General features: G+C 45.1%; 2 protein-coding genes and 1 long non-coding RNA gene across 6 annotated transcripts in view; 2 read left to right on the top strand and 1 right to left on the bottom strand.

Annotated features, from left to right (window-relative positions):
- HNF1A (HNF1 homeobox A) overlaps positions 1–21,864 on the bottom strand; it is a 45,466-nt gene that overhangs the window by 15,485 nt on the left and 8,117 nt on the right. Inside the window, exon 1 of one of the 3 annotated variants that reach the window (XM_081841890.1) lies at positions 4,192–4,655. The exons of the other annotated variants lie outside the window; for them this stretch is intronic. Within the exon in view, the coding sequence (XP_081698016.1) occupies positions 4,192–4,529 (338 nt within the window). The 5' untranslated portion in view covers positions 4,530–4,655. Of the gene's footprint in view, positions 1–4,191; positions 4,656–21,864 lie in introns of those variants that run through there. 3 annotated transcript variants of the gene reach the window in all.
- On the top strand, positions 4,272–10,302 carry LOC309330499. The gene is made up of 3 exons (XR_014151448.1): positions 4,272–4,344; positions 6,251–6,328; positions 9,900–10,302. It is a non-coding gene; the product is annotated as an uncharacterized lncRNA (long non-coding RNA).
- Positions 21,187–21,864, top strand: part of SPPL3 (signal peptide peptidase like 3) — a 40,407-nt gene continuing 39,729 nt past the window's right edge. The window contains exon 1 of one of the 2 annotated variants that reach the window (XM_081842024.1): positions 21,187–21,588. In XM_081842024.1, the coding sequence (XP_081698150.1) occupies positions 21,566–21,588 (23 nt within the window). In that variant the 5' untranslated portion in view covers positions 21,187–21,565. The remainder of the gene's footprint in view (positions 21,589–21,864) is intronic. The other variant, XM_081842025.1, reaches the window with a different exon arrangement.

Raw genomic sequence — 21,864 nt, 5'->3', positions numbered from 1 at the left:
AGGCAGCTTACAGATAAAAATAATAACAACTAAAAACATAGGAAAAAACCATTAAAATTAAACGTTGTTAGAATTAAAACTATGTATAAAAATCTATTTAAAACACACAGATAATTACAATAAAAACAGTGTGGTGCCAGCTGTTTTGTTAAAAGCAGTCAGTTACTAAAAGCCAGTTGGAACAACAAACTCTTTATAGGGTATAGGGACCCCTGACCATTAGGTCCAGTCGTGGCCGACTCTGGGGTTGCGGCGCTCATCTCGCTTTATTGGCCGAGGGAGCCGGCGTACAGCTTCCGGGTCATGTGGCCAGCATGACTAAGCTGCTTCTGGCGAACCAGAGCAGCGCACAGAAACGCCGTTTACCTGTGAGTAAAAGAACAAAAAGGGGGCAGCCACTCTAACCTATTAAAAATAGTCAGTTCCTAAAATCCAGTTGGGACAAAAAATTCTTCACCTGCCACTAGAAGGGCAACGATGAGGCAGCCACTCTCAGCTGTTACCACCCAAAGTCCCATAGCATTTTGGATGCATCCTCCAAAAGCTGTTGTATACATCTTAAATATAGTTAAGAACATAGGAAGAGCCGGCTGGATCAGAAGAGTGGCTCATTTCGTCCTGCATCCTGTTCTCACAGTGGCCAAGCAGATGTCCCTAGGGGGAAGCCCACAAGCAGGTTCTGAGCACCACACCACTCTCTCCTAAAATAGGAGCTCAAGGCAGAGTTCATAGCCAGGTCCCTCTCCACTTCATCTTCACAAGTACCCTCTGAGATAGGTCAGGCTGAAGGTTGGTGACAGGCCCAAGGTCACCAAGTGAGCTTTGTCGTTGAGTGAGGATTTGAACGCAGGTCTACTCTGCCTCTCTAACTCAGTTTCCCCAAATCTTCCCACAGCACATAGTTAAACTATAGAACTCACTCCCACAGAAGGCAGTGATGGCCACCAACTTGGAAGACACCAAGAGAGGAATAGACAAATTCACAGAGGAGAGGGCTGTTGATGGCTACTAGCTGTGCTTTCACACTCAGAGGCAGTAATGTTTCTGAATACCAGTTGCTGGAAATGGCAGAAGGTGGTTGTGCTCTTGTGCTTGAGTCCTGCTTTGAGGGTTTCCCTTAGGAGCACTTGGTTGACTACTGTGACGGCAGGATGCTGGACTAGGTGGGGTATTTGCTTGGTCCAACAGGCTCATCTTATGTTCTTAACCTGGTTCCTTCCAGATGTTTTGTTTTTATAATTGCCATCAACTCCAGCATAATACAACCATGTAGATATGTTACCACCCAAAACAGCTGGGTGGCACCAAATTCGTGGATGCTGCTCTCACCAATACATCACACTCCCTCTCATTAAAACACACCAAGCAGATAAAGGTAGAACTAAGCTGGTTGTCTAAACCTGGTGGAGTGGTCTGGTGGAGTGGCTACAAGTGTGAACTGGTTCATCTCTGGTTCAGATTTCACATCAGTGGGCAGAGGGTCCGTCCAGACTGGTATGTGTGTGTGTGTCTGTGTTCTGCAAGACGGCATTGATGCAATAACAGTGCACCAGTGATGGATTTATACTGGACCATCCACACTAAACCATTCTAGTTTATGGGTTGTTCTACTCTGCTTCCCTTGTGTTGCTGCTTTATTGCTTTCTAGAGGGGCACTTTAGCACTATAGTGCAACACCCTTCCTCCCCTGCCCAGAACATTTGTGGTATAAAAGGTTACAGGATATTACCAGGACATTACTGGAGATCCACTGAATGGAAAGGAATCAGCATGCCCACCCTAAAACCTGTGCAGGCACAAATAGTATTCAAAGCAGGATTGGTATAATTGGGTATAACATGCCCAATACCATCATAAAAATAACAATGAACCCAAAATTAAAAGGACATATGGGAGGCCCCTTAGAGAAGCCACTCCCTTAGCCTTGATCCTTTGCATATGAGAATAGTAATGCTACTGACCTACCTAGTAGGAGTGTCTCCACCCCCATCAATAAGCTGAGATCTGAGGTCTACTTCTGAGGGTCTTCTGGCGGTTCCTTTACTGCAAAAAGTGAAGTTACAAGGAACCAGGCAGAGGGCCTTCTCGTTGGTAGTGCCCTCCCTGTGGAATGCCCTCCCATCAGGTGTCAGATTAAGAACTACACAACTTTTAGAAGACACCTGAAGGCAGCCCTCTATTGGGAAGTTTTTAACATTTGACGTTTTGTTATGTTTTTATATTCTGCTGGAGATAATGCATGTGAATAGTAACAGTAGTGGGCCACCTCATAGGGTTGCTGGAAGGATTACTGAGATAATGCCTGTGAAGTGCTTTGAATGCTCAAATATGCGATATGAAATGTTGTGTCCTCATAGTTGCAATCCATTTTTCATGAATTAGTTGAATTGCCTTTACTACAGCCCACTAAGCATTGGAGGCATTTTAAACTTGCCATCACTTGAGAGCCCAGTGTGAACCCACCTGCAGCGCTCCTTTCCAAATCCTAATAGCACGATCCTCCCCCTCTTTCACCTTTTCACGGATGTCCATCACAAAAGAGGACAGGAGAACAGGTGTTCTCCTGACTCCTTTGGCTTCCTCTGAGAGGAGACACCTGACAAATCATCAAAAGTTAATGATCAAAAAGCTTATCTGAGCCTTTTCGTTTATAAATTTATAAGACAAAAGAGAAATAATAAAGCCACTGGATAATTAGTAACCAGCTCAGTCCTGAGGCTTTGGAAATCAAACTGACCCTAGATCTCGACACAGACTCTGGGAGAGGTGGAGGGGAAAGGTGGGGTGAGGCAAGGGGTCATTTGGGAGTCGGGGAGTTTTAAAGATCGACCCCCCAAAGGGGAAATGAGCAAAGAAAGATGATTTGAGGGGGTGGATGCGGTTAAAAATAGAAAGAAAGAAAATACAAGACAAGAAGGAACAATGGTGGAAGAAAAGGACTTTTGGAGTCTTGAGGCCTTTCTCCTTCCACTCACAGGTAAGAAGAGCCTCTTGCTTTGCTTGTGACACTGGGCTCAGAAGCAAAAGCAGTACAGCTAATTAATGTGACTCCATTGGGATCTGCATGACAGGGGTGGCTATTGCAAGGTCTTTGTCAATCTTTTTGTCCAACGTAGAGCTCAAACCTACATCCCTGAAATTAAGAGTTTCATGCTCTACCGAATGAGCTATCCCACAGATTCTCCACTGACCTGCCTTCCATTTGCTCCCAAAATCAGAGCTGTGGTCTTCACAAGCTCTCCCTATCAGTAACAGAAGGGGCTGTTTTTGCATTCATATTTTCCCCAAGGAGCCCTTCCGAAGGAGCTCATGTAAATCCCCTCCCTGCGTACAGAGGTTCTCCCCCAGCCCCATATAAATATTATTAGATTTGACAACAGTCTGGAATTTTAAAAGAACATTTTTACTCCCCCCACCTCCAAATGGAGCTCATTTATAAGTAGGTTGTGGATATATTATGGTTAGCAAGAGTGGGAAAGAAAGTAAGGGAGATAGGAAAGAATGGTCACAACCTTCCTGCTAGGAACATTGGCATGAATTCCTAGGGAATCCTGTCTTTGTCCAAGGCTGGCAGCGCATACTTTGAACATGCCTGTTTTGTCAGTAACAACAAGATGGCTTATCTGAGTTATTCGAGACTGAGGGCAAGAGTGTTGTGTGTTTGGGGAACATGTCTCATGATGGCAACTCTATGGCGCTTCATTTCACATCTTTGAACACTTCTGCTATTATGCGGAACAATTATGCGGACAGTTCCCCGTGCTCATCAACCCCAACTGCCCGAAGATAGTTCCTTGCTTGCTCAGGTTTAGAAAAACAATTCTGGGTTCTTCTACCTCCCATGCAACATCTGAAATGGCGGACAGGATAATAATAATAAAAAGAGATGTTTGCTGAGTGAGTTCCAAAATTATTCCTCACCTAAAGAAGTACCTCCTTATCTGAATTGGACTTTGGGGCACTCTGTTGGCATGGGCCTGAAATTTTTGGTTTTAACTATACCTTTTATTTAGAATCATCTCAGACAGGGAAGCTGGGTTCTTGTCCAGTAGTTGTGCTACAACATGAATCTCTATGCCTTTAGATCGGCTGCTAGCACAAAGGAAAGGGTTAGGGTGATTTGAGAAGGTAGAGGATAAAAGGGGAGAGACAGACACAGAGAGAGAGAGATTAGGCAGGAGATGCCCTTACTGTAAGAGTCTTTCCACCACGGCTTTCTGGTGTGCAGCCTCTTCTGGGCTTAGGTTTTCCAGCTCCTTCATTATTGGCGGAGTGAAGTCTTCTCCATCGTCAGAGGTCTCCTCTTCGGACATCCTGGATTCCCCCATCCCATTGGCAAGAGCCGTGAGTTCTGTGCAGGGTTCTCTTTTCTCGACTTGGATGGTGCTGGCAGTCCGCTGCTGGCTGTCGCCATGCTGTGGGTAGGGGTCCGATTCCATCAGGGCTTTGATCAGTGTCTCCTTGCTCAGCCCAGATTCCAGGAGAGCCCCCAGCAGCTCCACCTGAAGATGAGTGAGTTTGGAAACCATGGTCTTTTAGTTCTGGCCGCTTCTCCTAAGGCCCGAGGGTTTTCCGACGTGCTCGACGCAGATCCCCGTGTTTGCTACACCATGTTTCTGAAGTCACCCGTCGGAGCGGAATAGAAATGGCAGAAGGTTCGGCCTTTGCAATTCCCCCCCCCCCCAACAAAAAAATTCCCCAAGAGGGGAAAAAAAAGGCAGCTTCAGACCCCCCACAACTGTCCTGAGTCAGTGCTGATAAAGGGACCCTCGCCTATCTGTTTACATTGGAGCAATGCAAATTCTCCAAGGTTCATATTTATCTGTGTGCTTAGGCAAGTTACTGAACTTTGGACTTCGGCATTGCAACAGCAGTTCACAAAGTGCCCAGGAAGGGAGGGAGAGCGAGAGGAAAAATAAGAGGGGGAAGAAGAGTGGAGGAAAAGCAGACGAGGCCGCACAGGAGACACCTCTTGAAGAAAAAGAAGGGACCAGGTGGTATTAGAGAGGAGCAGGATCTGGGCATGGGAAGAAGTTTAATGGCATCTCCTAGAAAGGTACATAATAGAATGATACCAAGCTCAGTAGCAGAACATCTGCTCAGAAGCAGAAGCAGTCCCTGGCATCTCTAAGCAGAGTTGGGAAATAATCTTGCCTGAAATCCCGGAGAGCTGTTGCCAGTCAGTGTAGACAGTACTGGGTGAGATGGACCAATGGTCTGACTTGGTATAAGGTAGCTTCCTGTGTACCTTTGGGATGTGGCTGGAAAGTATAGAAAGGGCTGGCCCAGCACATTCTGGGGCGTAGATGGTCCTGTCCTCCTCAAATGGTTCTCTCCCTCAGCTCCTAACTCATTGGGTTCATCAGGAGATTGTCTTCTGGAAGAAGCCCCGTTGCAATGAAAATAAGCTGCGGAAGCACATTGCCACGCTGTTAATGATAGATTTGACTTGAGGATGACAACCTATCTGTCCCACGCTCTGCTGCCACCAGGGATGGGTGGATCTGTCAGTCTGGGTTTCCCTCACTTGTTCATATTTCCAAGTGTAAATTCAGTTCTTCATATTTCCATATCAGTTTGTGTTGTTGTTTTTTAAGTCCTCATGAAAATTCATCAGAATTTTGGTGCAAATTTCTCCTAATTTGCACATTTTTTTTATTCTTCTTGTTGCTGTTTATATACAGCCTTTTCCCCAGACTCCTACTCAAGGGGACTTACACAAATTAAAACAACACAGATGAAATACAAAAAGCTAAAAAGATGATAGTTTTAAAGTAATTGGACTAATAAATTAAAACAATATACAAATTTCTATGTAATTTTCCATAATATGTTATATGTCCCTATGTTATTTTCTCCTAATGTATGCATGTTTATGCACACCTTATCCCAGTCAACACAATTTTCTTTTTCACATTCGCTGGCTAGAGAACTGCACTGCAAAATTTGTAAAAGTGCACATTTTGAAGGATGGTTCTGCATTTCAGTCTGTGTATTGTTTCAGAAAGCGCAAATTCAGTAGGACTGCCTTTATAGAGAGAACCAAAATGACTTCCAATGAAAAACAAACCTGTGTAATGCCATTCCCAGGGCAGTTCTGCAATTACACATTTCCACCCATGTTTTAAAAAATAAGATAAAAGACAAGTATATATTGCAGCTACACTGAGGAGATGTGATAGCCCTATATTCAAATATCTAAAGGGTTTTCACTTGGAGAATGGATCAAGCTTGTTTTCTCCTACTTCAGATGCTAGGATCCGAGCCAATGGATTCAAAGTTACAAGAAAGGAGATTCAAACTTAACATCAGGATGAATTTTCTGACAGTAAGTGCTATTTGACAATGGAACAGACTCCCACGAGAGGTAGTAAAACTCTTCTTCGCTGGAGGTTTTCAAACAGAAGTTGGATGGCCATCTGTCATGTATGATCTAGTTGAGATTCCAGTGTTGCAAGGGGGGACTAGATGACCCTCAAAATCCCTTCCAACTCTACAATTATTGTTATTATTTTATTCTATTATCAGGCAGGCACCTTCACAGTACTCTCTGGCACCTGCTTACAACATTTTGGTTTAGACAAGTCTATCCAGATGTTTAGAAAGTTGATTAAAGTTTTAATCTATTTTTAGTCTATTATTTTAACTTTTGAAAAGTGTTAAATTACTGTATTGTTGCTAATTATTCTTATTGATAATCTTAGGTAAAGGTAAAGGGACCCCTGACCATTAGGTCCAGTTGTGACCGACTCAGGGGTTGCGGTGCTCATCTCGCTTTATGGGCCGAGGGAGCCGGAGTACAGCTTCCGGGTCATGTGGCCAGCATGACTAAGCCGCTTCTGGAGAACCAGAGCAGTGCATGGAAACTCCATTTACCTTCCCGCCGGAGCGGTACCTATTTATCTACTTGCACTTTGACGTGCTTTCGAACTGCTAGGTTGGCAGGAGCAGGGACCGAGCAACGGGAGCTCACAGCGTCGTGGGGATTTGAACTGCCGACCTTCTGATCGGCAAGTCCTAGGCTCTGTGGTTTAACCCACAGTGCCACCCGCGTCCCTCGATTGATAATCTTACCATAATCTTATTGTTTATTTATTATAATTATTATAGTAATACTTTGAACTTAGCCTAGTAACACTTCCACCCCTCTTTTGCAAAAGAGCCCAGGTTGGGAAATAAAGCAGGAAAACAGAGCTTTTTAAAAACATGTAGGAACATCTGAAAACATTTCAAAGCAATTCAGTATCCTCACAGTAAATAATTTAATGGCTGTCAACAGTGATATTTTTCTAGAAAAGGAGGTGCTACTGCCAGAACTCACCGTGAATGCCACCCTTGTTCTCTTAGAATGACAATGGTGCCCACTTGAGAGGTGCTGGAACTCAGTTCCGGCTGAAAAAAAAGCCCTGGTTGCCAGTAGCAGTATCTGTCAGCCTTCAAAGGCCTGGGAGAACATGATTAAAAAAATAAAAATCTTCCTGAATGTTGTTAAGGAGGGAGACAGATGCACCTCTCCTACTGGGGAAGGTGTTCCACAAACAGGGAGCCACCGCTGAGAAGACCCTGTAGTTTATCAGCACCAACTGGACAGTTCCATGTTGTGGCACCACCAGCAGGGCCTCCCCTGCTGATCATAAGGCCCAAGATGGTTGATATTGAAGGAGGTGGCCTGCCCTTGGATACCCTAGTTTCCAACCTTTTTGAATCCACGGCTCCCTTGACCAACTACAGTGGTACATTGGGTTACATACGCTGTTCTTCAGGATGAGAACAGAAATTGTGCTCCGGCGGCACGGTGGCAGCAGGAGGCCTCATTAGCTAATGTGGTGCTTCAGGTTAAGAACAGTTTCAGGTTAAGAACAGACCTCTGGAACGAATTAAGTACTTAACCCGAGGTACCACTGTACATTCTTTCTGTGGCACCCCTGTGGGGCTCAGGAGCCCAGTTATGTCACCCCTCGTCTGCAGAGTTGGCAGCCTCTCACCCTTTTTCGAATACCCTCCCTTGTGGAGTGTTCCCTCTTCCTCCTCTCCCCTCTCCTTGGGAGTCCTCTGGGCAGCTGCTGCTGCTGCCCCTGGTTTCTTAGCTGTGCCCCCAGCCACAAAGAGGTGCTTTCTCCCACTGCCCCACAGGGGCCTGGGACTTGTCTGTCCATTCCCAGCAGCAAGGGCTGGTGGACTGGCTGGGATCCCTCACCCGCTTGCTTGCTTACTCCAAGGCCACCTGAGCTCCTGGCAACCAGCACTCCCTGGCCAGCCCTAAAGGCACCATTTGCCTGGGAAACTTGTAGCCTGGGCTGTTGCACAAACAGCCGCATAAACCTTTGGGAGGCAGAGACACAAGAGGACATCAGAGGAGGGAGGGAAAGAAGGAAAGAGGGACTGAGGCCAGTGTTGTCCGTGGCTCCCCTGACCATCATTCAAGGCACCCCAGGGTGCCACGGCACCCTGGTTGAAAACCTTTGCCCTGGTGCTTTAATAGACAATCTGTGTATTACATACTCCTATTTGGCAGCTCAGGTACACAAAATGAAAGAGATCTTGACAGATCTCATCCTGACCCTTTACTTCCTGGCCTGTGATTATCCCATTATAGAACCAAGCCAGGCGTCTCCCTTGATGACTGGGCTGGTAGCTCCACCCAAAGTTTCTACGCCCACCTGTCCTCAGCAGCTGACAGGTAACTTATACAACCTGGCCGGAACCAGCTTTCCACAGGGAAACTTGTCATGTCCAGGGCTTGGCTTATGGTTTAAAAGGCAATCTATATTGATAGCCATCTGTCAGGGATTCTTTAGTTATGATGGACCAAATTACCTTTTGAGTCTCTTCTAACTCTAGCATTCTATGATGGCGACTTACAACAGATCAGTCTTCACCAACCTGATGCATGCCCGCACCCATGTTTTTTGGACTACATCACCCATCATCTTACCTTTCCATCCCTTACCTTTCCCGCCCTGACTTGGCCACAGTGATCCATGCGACGGTCACCTCCAGGCTTGACTACTGTAATTCGCTCTACGTTGAAGCTGTCCCAGAAACTCCAGCGGGTGCAGAATGCTGCAGCGAGGCTCCTCACGGGGTCTCTGCCATGGGAGCATATTCACCCAGTGCTTTTCCAGCTGCACTGGCTCCCGGTGGAGTACAGGGTCAGATTTAAGGTGCTGCTTTTGACCTTTAAAGCCCTTCACGGCCTATGGGGCTGCCTCTCCCGGTATGCCCCACGGAGAGCCTCAAGGTCCATAAATAGCAACACCCTAGTAGTCCTGGGCCCTAAGGAAGTTAGATTAGCCTCAACCAGAGCCAGGGCCTTTTCAACTCTGGCTCCGGCCAGGTGGAACGCTCTGCCTCATGAGACCAGGGCCCTGCAGGATCTGATTTCTTTCCGCAGGGCCTGTAAGACAGAGTTGTTCCGCTTGGCCTTTGGCTTGGAGCCAATTTGATTCCCTCCCCCTCTTTCTTTTTTCTTTTCCTTTTTCCTCCTGCGATGAGGCTACATTTTAATATTTTAATGTTGTATTTTAATTTTGTTTTTAAGTTGTATTCATTCAACTTGTTTTTATTACTGCTTGTTAGCCACCCTGAGCCCGGCCTCGGCTGGGGAGGGCGGGGTATAAATAATAATTATTATCATTATTATTATTATCAGCCCCATCCAGCATGGCTGTGCTTCCATTAACCCCAGCATCGCACGGCTGTGCTGGCAGGGCCTGATGGGAGCTGTAGTGCAAAAGATGCTTTAAATGTACGAGGTGTATGCAGCCAAGCAAACACATGCAACTGCTTCAGCGTAGGTGCTGAGTTGGGACTAGAGAAGTTTAGAAGCAGTGAGCAAATCTGAGAAACACAGGGGTTTCTGTCCTCGACTGCCAGCTTTCTGATTCTCTTTTATCCAGGACAGAAAGGCAAGAAGACCGAAGAAAAATGTGGATAGGATGTGCACATTGTTGGTATCGGAAAGAAGAGTGCCACTTAGTGGCCAAACTGACCTGTTGCACTACTTTAAAACAGCCTGTTTGATGCATCGGATGCAGGAGTGACGAACTTTTTCAAGCGCAGGGCCACATTCCCTTCTGAGCAACCTTACGAGGGCCACATGCCAAAAGTGGGCAAGGCCAGAGGCAGAATAAAAAAGTGGGTGGAACAATGAGTGCAAACTTTACGTTTGTACAGTAGGCTTGTTTCTACACACCTCACTCTCTTCTCCACCCAGACAAGCAAGAGGCATGATCGGAATTCAAGGGCACGTTAGGGCTGGGTGATATCTGGTTTTCAACATCGCGATATATCACCAGCTAAACATCACAATGTACTTACCATATTTTTTGCTCTATAAGACTCACCAGACCATAAGACACACCTAGTTTTTGGAGGAGGAAAACAAGAAAAAATAATATTCTGAATCTCAGAAGCCAGAACAGCAAGAGGGATTGCTGTGCAGCCTGTATTCACTCCATAAGACGCACACACATTTCCCCTTTTGGGAGGGAAAAAGTGAGTCTTATAGAGCAAAAAATACGGTATATATCACCATGTCTGAAAGAAGGATGGAGCTACATAGAGGCATTGGCTGGCTTCACAGTTTTTCCCATATTGTGTTTTTTTGCATAGTGCGCGTGCACACACACACACAGTTTCACAATACAGTATATTGCCAGGTCATAAACTATGAAACCAGTATCATGATATGGACTTGAAACCGGCTTTCGGAGATCTATCACCCAGTCCTAACACATCATGATTTGCCAGGTCAAAAACTATTGCCAGGTCAAAAACTATGAAACCAATATCATGATGTGGACTTCAAAACTGTTTTGGAGGATATATCGCCCAGCCCTACTGTGGATATAATTGGATCTCACCTATTGACTCTGATGCCACTTCGAGAGACTTGTTGTTTTTTTACTGGATAGTGAGGTACATTTTAAATAAATAAATAAATAAATAAATAAATAAATAAATAAATAAATGTATATTAAAATTGTGTATATCTGTCTTATATTTTTTACATTTTACTGTGCCTTGAAAGCACATGCTAAGGAAATTTCTCCCCCCCCCCAAAGTATTCTGGGCACTGTAGTTTTCCCTTCGCAGACTTACAGTTCTAATAAGCCTTTAAAAACTACTATGCCTATAATAATTGGGGGAGGGGATGCCTTTTGAATGTGAGAAGAGGATCCTGGACCAGGTGGGCCTTCTGTCTGATCTAGCAGGCTCTTCTTATATTTTTAGGAAGCGACAGGACATGCCCAGTTCGAAACAAAGACTTATGTATGCAGTTAAACTTTCAAAGGCCCAGAGTCCAGACCATGGGAAGGCAAACTAAGGCCCGGGGGCTGGATCCTGCCCAATTGCCTTCTAAATCCGGCCTGCAGACAGTCTGGGAATCAGCATGTTTTTACATGAGTAGAATGTGTCCTTTTATTAAAAATACATCTCTGGGTTATTTGTGGGGCATAGGAATTCGTTCATTCTCTCCCCCCCCCCAAAAAAATATATATAGTCAGGCCCCAGACAAGGCCTGAGGGACAGTGGCCCCCTGCTGAAAAAGTTTGCTGACACCTGGTCCAGACAGCATTGAAAGCAGACAGGTCTTTTATCACCTCAATGCCATCATGAGCACAAGTCATTGTGACCCACAATAAAATGGACTTTGGAGGAGGGGCTCAAAGGCTGCTACTCAAGTGTTAGATTCAGTTCCCTGTTAAAAAAGGAAGCTTTCTTGTGTACTGACCTTTTCATTCTCTAGGAGAGGAATCATTTCAAACCAAAGCAGCCTCAAACAAACCCAAGTGCCCTTAACTATCAAACCACTAAAATTGGTTCCCACTGATGAATCAACCTGTAGCTGGTGCCCCAAGGCAAGCTTGCAGCCTAGCAGAGCTGTCTCCTCCAGAACTACTCTCAAAGAAGCCCAGCTTATGTCAGCAGTAAAACAAGTGCAAAATGAGCAGCAGACATGTGCAAAATTGTGAAACTTGGGCTCCAGCCTATTTCACTTCATGTCTCTCTCCCCCACCCCCCACCTTCCTTCAATGTGGGAAACATTCATTTGCCATAGGCCAGACGACGAGGAGCCCAGTTTCCATCCCGTCCCAGTGGGGGAAAAAGACTGCTGAGGAGGAGCAGACGAGGCTTAACAGTGTTTAAAGTAGATGGAGCAATTCCACTCATTATCATTATGGTAATAATAGTAATTACGCCATTAACCTTTCTAGCAACTTTCCCAAGAGAGTCAGCGAGTGCTGTAATGCAGACACATCATGATGATGCTGTGGTCATACAGGCTGCAATCTTCAAACCACTTACTCTGAAGTAGTCTTATTAAAGTCCCTTGGGCACTTTTCAAGGGTAAGAAGTGGGAAGAGACTGTGTTTAATGTGTTCACTTCAGGGTTCTGGAGTGATAGGGAGTGTGCATCCTCTCTCTCTCTGTGTTGTGGTATCTTTTCCAGCCCCTCCTCTCTCCCCTCTTTGATAGACAGAATCATGTGGTGGGTGTGGGAAATGCATTATTTTTCTGTATTATTAAAACTGCAGAAATGGCAGTTCTACTGGGTTTTATCCAACTAAAAATTTTCTCAGAGTAGATCAATTGAAATTAATGGGCCTAAATTAGTCTGAGCATTAATTTCAGTAGACCTACCCTGAGGACACTTGACTATCACTATCTTCAGTTGTATTGCAGCAAATTAAGGGTGCACAATGAAAGCTGATTTGGAGCGCAAGAGCCTGCTGGTTAAGGCCAAAGGGGAACAAACCCAGCTCAGCAACCTGTTCTCATAGTAGCCAACCTGATTCCCCAAAGAAAAGCCCTCGACCAGGACCAGAGAACATCAGCACTACTCTCCTCAATTGTGATTCCCAGCAAATGGTCTTCAGAAGCATACTGCCTCCTAGTATTATCAACCTTGGTGAAAGTCAGTGTAAAGAGAGAGAAAAATGATAAAAAAGTTTAAATTTTTTAAAAATACAATGATTGTATTTACAATGATTGTATTGTTTAAATTGAAAAATATTTATTTCATTACAGAAAATATAAATATATATATATGATATGATATTATAAATTTATGTCATCTTCTTTTCTTCTTCTTTGAATTTATATACTGCCCTATACCCAGAAGCCTTAGGACGGTTCACAGAACAAAATCACAAAAGCACAAAATATATACAGTGGACCCTCTGGATACAAATTTAATTCATTCCAGGGGTCCGTGTGCACTCCAAAAAATCTGTATCCAGACGCGCCTGTTCTGCGCCTGTGCGCGGGGCAGTAGCCCACTTCTGCGAATAGGGTGGTGGCCTGCTTCTGCACATGCGTGACCAGTGGTAGCCTGCTTCTGCGCACGTGTGGCCGGCAGGAGCCCGCTCCTGTGCAGGTGTGGCCGCCGAAAGCCTTCCTGTTACTTCCGGGTTCGCTGCGTGTGTATCCTGAAGAATATGCAACCAGAGAGGTACGTAACCCGAGGTTCCACTGTAATCAAAATAAAAACAACCCAATAACTGCCCCTCCAAAAAACACCCACATTTTAAAAGGGCATAGGATATCAGTCAAATCAACCAAAGGCCTGGTTAAAAAGGAACTTTTTTGCCTGGTGCCTAAAAGTGTATAATGAAGGTGCCAGGCGAACTTCTCTGGGGAAAGCAATCTACGGATGGGGAGCCACTGCAGAGAAGGCCTGTTTTTGTGTTGCCACCCTCCAGACCGCTCTAGAAGGAGGCACATGAAGAAGGACCTCAGAAGATGATCTCAGGATCTGGGTAGGTTCATATGGAAAGTGGCGGTCCTTGAGGTATTGTGGTCAAGGCTTTATAGGTCAAAACCAGCACTTTGATTTGGGCCCTGAAACTAATGGGTAGCCAGTGCAGTTGGACCAGGATCGGTGTAATATCCTCAAACTGTCTTGCTCCGGTGAGCAACCTGGCTGCTGAATTCTTCAGTAGCTGGATAAAAAGGTTGGATTCCAGGTGGAAAAATCGAAATTAGAGACAGAATAGTTAGAGCCAAAAAATAAACTACTTTCGAGAATGTATAACTTGCTGCTTAAATGGAATACACAGGACGAGACAGTCAAATCCGCCATGATAAAATGGGCACAGGACTTGGGGCACAACATTATGTTTGAAGACTGGGAAAGGTTATGGAACACCGGAATGAAATTTACGGCATGTAGTGCCTTGAAGGAAAATATTATGAAAATGATATACCGGTGGTACATGACCCCAGTCAAGCTTGCTAAGATATATCACCTGTCTGACAATAAATGTTGGAAATGTAAAGAGGCGGAAGGGACATTCTTCCATCTCTGGTGGACTTGCCCGAAAGTGAAGGCCTTTTGGGAGATGATTCATAATGAACTAAAAAAGGTACTTAGATTTACCTTACCTAAGAAACCGGAGGCCTTTCTTCTGGGCATTGTAGACCAGAGAGTACTTAAGAAAGATAGAATTTTTTTTATGTATGCTACCACAGCAGCAAGGGTCCTGATTGCTAAGCATTGGAAGACACAAGATTTACCCACGCTGGAGGAATGGCAGACGCAGTTGATGGACTATATGGAACTGGCCGAAATGACTGGCAGAATCCGAGACTTGGGAGAAGAAACAATCGAGGAGAACTGGGAAAAATTTAAAGACTATTTGAAAAAACATTTCAAGTTGTATGAATGTTAAAAAATGCACTTTTTAGAAATTCTTGCTTCAGCATCGGTAAATTAATGAAATGGAAATTAGGGTACAAGAAGTCAGAGGTGGAATAATGAAATAACTTTATTATGTTTAAGCTAAAACCTATAAGACAACAGTTTTGAAATTAGGCAACATGATAAAATGAAAGATACAATAAGCTTTGAAATAAGTTAACAAATTGCTGATGTTTTGTATTACAGAGAATGCAGGGTTTGGAGGATGTGGGGAAGTCCAATAGATGTGCTGGAAAAAAGGATTATGGAAATTTGTAATTTCTCTACTGTATTTTCTATCTCTTTTTTCTGTATTTCATAAACTTAATAAAAATATTATAAAAAAAAAATGAATTCTTCAGTAGCTGAAGTTTCTGAACCATCTTCAGAGGCAGCCCTACGTATAATGCATTGCAGTGATCTAACCTTGGAGTAACCAGAGCATAGACAACAATAGTTAGGCTATCCCTGTCCAGATAGGAGCGTAGCTGGGCCACCAGCCAAAGCTGATGGAAGGCACTCTGGGCCACTGAGACCACCTGAGGCTTGAGTGACAGCAAAGGATCCTGGAGTACCCCCAAGTTACGAACCTGCTCCTTCAAAGGAAGTGTAACCCCTTCAAGAGCAGGTGACCTCCCAGCCATCTGGTCTAGGGAACCAGCCACTAACAGTGCTTCAATCTTACCTGGATTTAGTTTCAGTTTGCTGGCTTTCTTCCAGTCCATTACCGAGTCAAGACACTGATCCAGCACTTCCATTGCCTCACCTGCAGATGTAAAGGAGAAATAGAGCCAAGTGGCATCAGCATACTGCTGACAATGTACTCCAAATCTCCGGATAACCCCACCCAGTGGATTCATGTAGATGTTAAACGACGTGTGGGAAAGGATTGAGCCCTGCGGAACCCCACACTTTAGGTTCCAAGGGCTGAAAAGCATCCCCCAAGCAACACTCTCTGGGAACGACCATCCAAGTAGGACTGGAACCACTGCAAAGCGGTGCCACCCACCCTAGTTTGGACAGTCGCTCCAGAAGATACCATGGTCCATGGTATCAAAAGCTGTTGAGAGGTCGAGAAGAATTAACAGGGACATGTTTCCCTTGTCTCTCTCTCAACAGAGGTCATCATAAAGGGCAACCAAGGCAATTTCTGTGCCAAAACCAGGCCTAAACCCCGATTGAAATGGATCCAGAAAATCAGTTTCTACCAAAAGCACCTAGATCTGGTCTGCGACCTCTTGTTCAGGAAAGGAAGATTAGCAACTTGCTGGTAGTTACATTTTTTTCTGAATCCAGGGAAGGTTTCTTAATGAGTGGTTTTACCACTGCCTCTTTCAAACAGGAAGGGACCGCCCCCTTTCTTAAACAGGCATTGATCACCTCCCTGGCCCAGCCAGCTGTTCCTTCCCTGCTGGTTTTTACCAGCCAAGAGGGACAAGGGTGTAGAGTGCAAGTGCTTGCCTTGACTGATCTGAGCACCTTGTCCACATTTTCGAGCCTTACCAGCTGAAATTCATCCAACACAACAGGACTAGACTGTGCTCTGGATGCCCCATGAGATTCATCTGCTGTAACAGCAGTCAAGGTCTTGGTGGATGCAAGCAATTAATATAACTAATAATTAATATTAGTTATATTAACTATTAAATTAATTCAAATAGATATATTAAGTATATTATTTTTATCTTACCAGTAGATACATCACTGTGGGGAAAAACATGTATATAAAACAAAAGCGTCTTTTTGGAGATCAGTGCCCCTTGTAAAGAAGAGTATCTAACAACGCCCCCCCCCAAATGAAATTTAGAGAATCTTCAACAAAAGGGGATACCTGTTAGAGAAAGGTTTTTCTCCCTCATAACACTAGAACTTATGGACATCAAACGAAACTGAACGTTGTTAACATTTAGGACAGATGAAAGCACATTATGGAACTTGCTCCTACAGGAGACTGGGATGACCACCAACTTGGATGGCTTTAAAGGAAGACTGGACAAGTTCAATAAGGCTATCAATGGCTATTAGTCACAATGGCTATTCTCTCCTTCCATGGTCAGAGGCAATAATGCTTCAGAATGCCAGTTGCTAGAAAGCTTAGGAGGGGAGAGTGCTCTTGTGCTTGTGTCCTGCTTGCAGGTTTCACACATGTATTTGGCTTGCCACTGTGAGAACAGGATGCTGAACTACATGGGCCATTGGTCTGATCCAGCAGGCTCACCTTGTCTTCCAAAAGAGAGCCAGCGTGGTGTAGTGGTTAAGAGCGGTGGACTCGTAATCTGGTGAACTGGGTTCGATTCCCCGCTCCTCCACATGCAGCTGCTGGGTGACCTTGGGCCAGTCACACTTCTCTGAAGTCTCTCAGACCCGCTCACCTCACAGAGTGTTTGTTGTGGGGGAGGAAGGGAAAGGAGATTGTTAGGTGCTCTGAGACTCCTTAAGGGGAGTGAAAGGCAGGATATCAAGTCCAAATTCTTCTTAATTGGAGAGTCCTTGTCATGGACTCTAGAGAGCTTTAGGGGGATCAGGACCAAAGGTCTACATATTTCCAAAATCCTCTTTCCCACTGTATAATGCAGCTTCCTATGTTCCCATCGTTTGAACTACACCATTACATTGAATCTACACCTAGAAGGCCTATGTATAATATACATAGGCTGCAGGAACAGCTCGTCCACTTTGTATGCCAGCAGCATCTTTGGATATAGTTCTGCGCCTCCAGTAAATGTGAAAAATATTCGGGAAGCACAAGTAGGGAGGAAGGACAACACAGTTCACTGGTCTTCACTGATGGCTGTGGAACGAAAGGAACCAAAACAAGTAGATAGAGCCAACAAATTATAGGTTTCTTCCAATCCTCTTTCCTGCTGAGTTCAACAAGAGAAATGCTGAAACTGAGGAGGAGGAAACTGACAGCCAGTTCCAAATGAGAAGGCAGGCAGGTGGGAGCTGGCTGAGAGCAGAATATGGTTGGTGGGGCAGTACCCCATTGGCCGTAATGGGCCAGCCTCCACTGTTCATCCACCATCTCTTAGAACAGAATAAATTTAAATATAAACCCAAATTGAAGCTTAAAAACAAAGTCCCACATATGGACATCTCCAAAGCCTACTATCAGATGTTTCAGCTGCTGTGGATGTCGATAAGAAGAGCTTGTTGGATCAGGCCCAATGGCCCATCTAGTGCAGCATCCTTTTCTCACAGTGGCCAACCAGATGCTCCATGGAGAATCCCACAAAGCATGACCCCAGTACAAGAGCGTTTTCCCCTCTTGCGATTTCCAGCAGCTGGTATTTGGAAGCATTGCTGCTGCCGGAGGCAGATGATAGCCATCATAGCTAGTTCCCATTGATAGCCCTCTCCTCCATGAATTTGTCTAACCCACTTTAAAAGCCATCTAGGTTGGCTTCCGGGTTGGCGCCATCGTCGAATGGCGGAGTTCCTCCGACTGGAGGAACGGGCTCCGTGAAAATTGGGTCTTCCCACCGCGGCGAAGGTGGGGACCCGCTAGAAACCCCAGGCGGAGGAGCCTGGGGACGTGGGGTTCGGCGGAGCACCGAGAGTGCCTCCCCTACTCGCCGGGAAACCCTTTTTTAGGGCTCCGGAGTGAAGTGGGGTGAGCAGCGTGGTGCAATCGAACCGACTGCTATTTTCACGGAGGGAAGCCGCATAGCCATCGACGGAGAGCGCCGGCTTTTTCCTGATGACATCTGGACTCTAAACAAGTACCCGTGAGTAAAAACGGAGGATTGGATTAAGAAAAAAAAATCTTCTGAATTAGATACGAAGTGGGAAGGTATAAAAAGGAAGTCTGCCTCCCGTTTTTGTAAACTGACTGAAGCAAAGATCGTACAAACTAATTAGCCTTGAATTTGACTCAAAGATTGAAATTTCCGGCACTTATTACCATTAAAACCCCCTTGACGGCAGGAGGAAAGGGGGTAAAAGAATTTTGACTATCTAATCCTGCAGATAGAAAGTAAAGGAATAAATTTTCATTGCCCCCAACCTGGGGACGGGACGTCAGGACAGATTCTTTGAAGGAAACGGACTTGGACAGATAGAAATAAAAGAGAAACAAATAGACTTTAATGTCGCTTTCTGCTTGTGCTTGTTGCAAGGAAACAAAGTATTGAAAAATCGAAAGTAAATTCTCCTTTGTTTGATACATTTTAAAGATGGAGGTTAACAGAAGTTTTGCCCTCTAGAGGGAGTTTGTTAGTTTCTTTGTTGCAGCTTGCAAAGAGACATAACAGCCGTGGAAATCAGCGTAAGACCAGTAATCTGACCTTGACTAAAAATGAGCAGGAAGGAAGTTTTTCTTGCTGCCCTTCTTAAAGTGGACGCTATGCTGCAGCAGCTCCAGGAGGATATGAACTTGGTAGATGAGAAACTGGATGCCATGACTGCTGTAGCTAGAAAGTATGGATTGACAGGAGAAGAAGAGAGTGAAACCTTACAACAACTGACCCAGGAAACTGACTTAAAGCAAACCCAAGGGCAGTGGGAGATGGAAGAGATTGCTATTATACCTCAAAAGTCGCAAAATGAGAGACCTAACGTTGTTGAATCCAAAGGGTGTCTGCAAACTTCTGGAGTTAAGGGGACTCTTAGCTCTAGTGGGACTGTGAAACAAGAGAACAAGTACTTTTGGAGCAACTACTGTCTGGATTATAAATTTAACAATGGGGAGTGGAACTGGGGGGAATGGAACAACCTGATAAATGAAAATGGAGACTATGACTGTATGGAACTTCCCAGGGATCCACTCCCCAAGGAGAAGGGGAAGAAAGTACGAAAGATTTCAACAAGGGACAAGAAAGTGTCGTATCAAAACCAGGAGCAAGAAAATCTGCAGAGGTGGCATGGAAGTGTCTTGAGTGCCTCAGACATTAGAACACCGGACTGAAAATTAAGATTAAAGGGAAGAAAGGATGGACGCAACCTGAAACCAGGAAGAAAGGGACGATGGACAAAACTAGAATTGAACTTTATTTTATATATTTGGCTATTTCTGAGTAACATTTGTGAAATAATAGACTGTGGCGGAAAGGAAATAATTGGCTTTAGTAGAAAGATTTGAAGATAATAAGTATAAATATAATTTAAAGTCTAAATTTAAAGGTATATGGTTTTGAAAGTAAAGATAAAGTTAAGGGTAATATTGATAAATTTGAAATAGATTGTTAAGATAAATTATTCTTTTTTTTGACAAATATGGGAAGAATTTGCTGAAACAATGATTAAATTGGAATACAAAAAAGGGAGGTATGAGGAAGTCTAAGACACAAGATAATGAAATGAAGTTATTTTGAATCTTGTTTACTTTTTTCTTTTGCATTTTTTTTTGTTTTTGTTTGCTTATGCTTTAAATGTTTTTGTATCTTGAAAATCTGAATAAATATTATTTAAAAAAATAAAATTAAAATAAAAGCCATCTAGATTGGTGGCAAGTTCCGTAGCACCGCGTGCTCACTAGACGACCTTGGGGGCCAGTCGTGAACTCTCAGGCCAACCTACCTCACAGGATTGTTGTAGGGATTAAATGGAGAGAACCATGTATGCTGCCTTTGAGGAAAAAGCAGGATGCAAAAGTAACAAATATAAAATAATTCAATACTGTACAATGCTGTAAAATTATTGTAATTGTTTTAGATCCTCCTAGATATTTTTTTTTAATTCTGGTTTCTTTTTTATATATATAGCAATTTTATTGAAAGTTCTTTTAGCATTTTAAAAGACTAAAATTCAAACTCATTTATAAGAAAATAACAAAAAACGATTCTCTCTAAAAAGAAAAATAAAGAAAAAATATAAAATATTTACAAAACACAGTTGATTTTTTAAAACGCTGGTTTCAATGTATATATATGTGTGGTTTTTTCTCTCGACATATTTTAAGTTGCTATGGCAGAAAAACACCTCCTAATAAGTTTAATAAATAAATAATAGTAACAATGCTATATAATGTATATGTGTATATTGCCAGCTCATATATAAACAGAACAATTTGTAAACAGCACGTGCTAATAACAAAGCAATACCAATAACATTCGCTGGTGCGAGCGAGAGAAACAGCCCGCCCGCCTGCATTTTCCGAGGGAGCGTCGCCGCACTCGTCGATCCCGGCGGGGGAAACAAAAAAGAATCCCTTCCATCCACCGCGGGTGGATGCCGCGCAGGCGCAATGAGATCATCTTAATCATCCCCGCCCCCTCTTCTCCTTAAACTCGCCTCCATCTGCCGGTTCACCTTCATCCCAACAATATCCCACAGCGTGCTGCGCGCCGGCCCTCCAAACAAACATATAAAGCCGAAAACCCCCGTCTCTCTCCCTTGTCTCTTGACTCCTTCCTCAAAGGCTGCTGCGTCGAAACACGTGAGCCTGTTGTGAGCACGTGACCCGCCAGCGTCGCTAGCCTGGCTTGGTGCGCGCGCGCGCTCCCCTATCTAGCCCCGCCCCTCGCTCTCTCTCTCCTCCTCCCTCCGCCGCCCGAGGACGCGCGAGCGAGCAAGCGCGGTCTCGCCTTCGGAGTTGTTCGTTGGCCGCCCGTTTCCCCTCACACACCTCGGCCAGCGCCGCCGCCGCCGCCTCGTCGTCGTGGTAGCCGTCGGTCATGAGGCCCGCCCGCCGTCGCTGGAGCGCGGCCCAGCTGCTGCCGCTGCGGTTCGTGTGGTGCGGCTGCCGCTGAGGCGTCTCCGCCCGGGCGGAGGGGGTTCCCTTCTTCGCCTCTCAGCCGCCGCCGAGGCCGCCATGTTGGGCCGGGAGCCGCAGCGGGACCGCCGCTGAGCCCTCTGAGAAGGGGAGAGGGAGCCAGGAGGACACGACGAAGACGACGACGGGAAGGACGAGGAGGGAGAGGAGCGGCCGGCGCCGGCGCCATGGCGGAGCAGACCTACTCCTGGTGAGGAGGCGCCGCTCCTGCTGCTAGGCCTCTCCCGAGTGGGGGAGCATCTCTCTGCCTGCCTATGGAGGGGCTTCCAGGGAATGCCCATCACCGCCGCCTCGGCCTCTTCCCTCTCGCCATGGGAGCGAGAGCTCTCGGCCTCAAAAGCAGGCTCCGGCCCTTGGCTGAAGGGAAGAAGAGCGAGCGGGGCAGGTCTTTCCCCCACATGAATAGTTTTCTCCCCACACCCCCCTGAGCGAGGTGGCTCTATATTCCACTACTACTGCTGTTAAA

This window comes from Podarcis erhardii (assembly GCF_964252035.2).
Source record: "Podarcis erhardii genome assembly, chromosome: 15".
NCBI lineage: Eukaryota > Metazoa > Chordata > Lepidosauria > Squamata > Lacertidae > Podarcis > Podarcis erhardii.
Note: the sequence above shows the minus strand (reverse complement) of the source record. Positions and strands in the feature narration are given on the sequence as shown.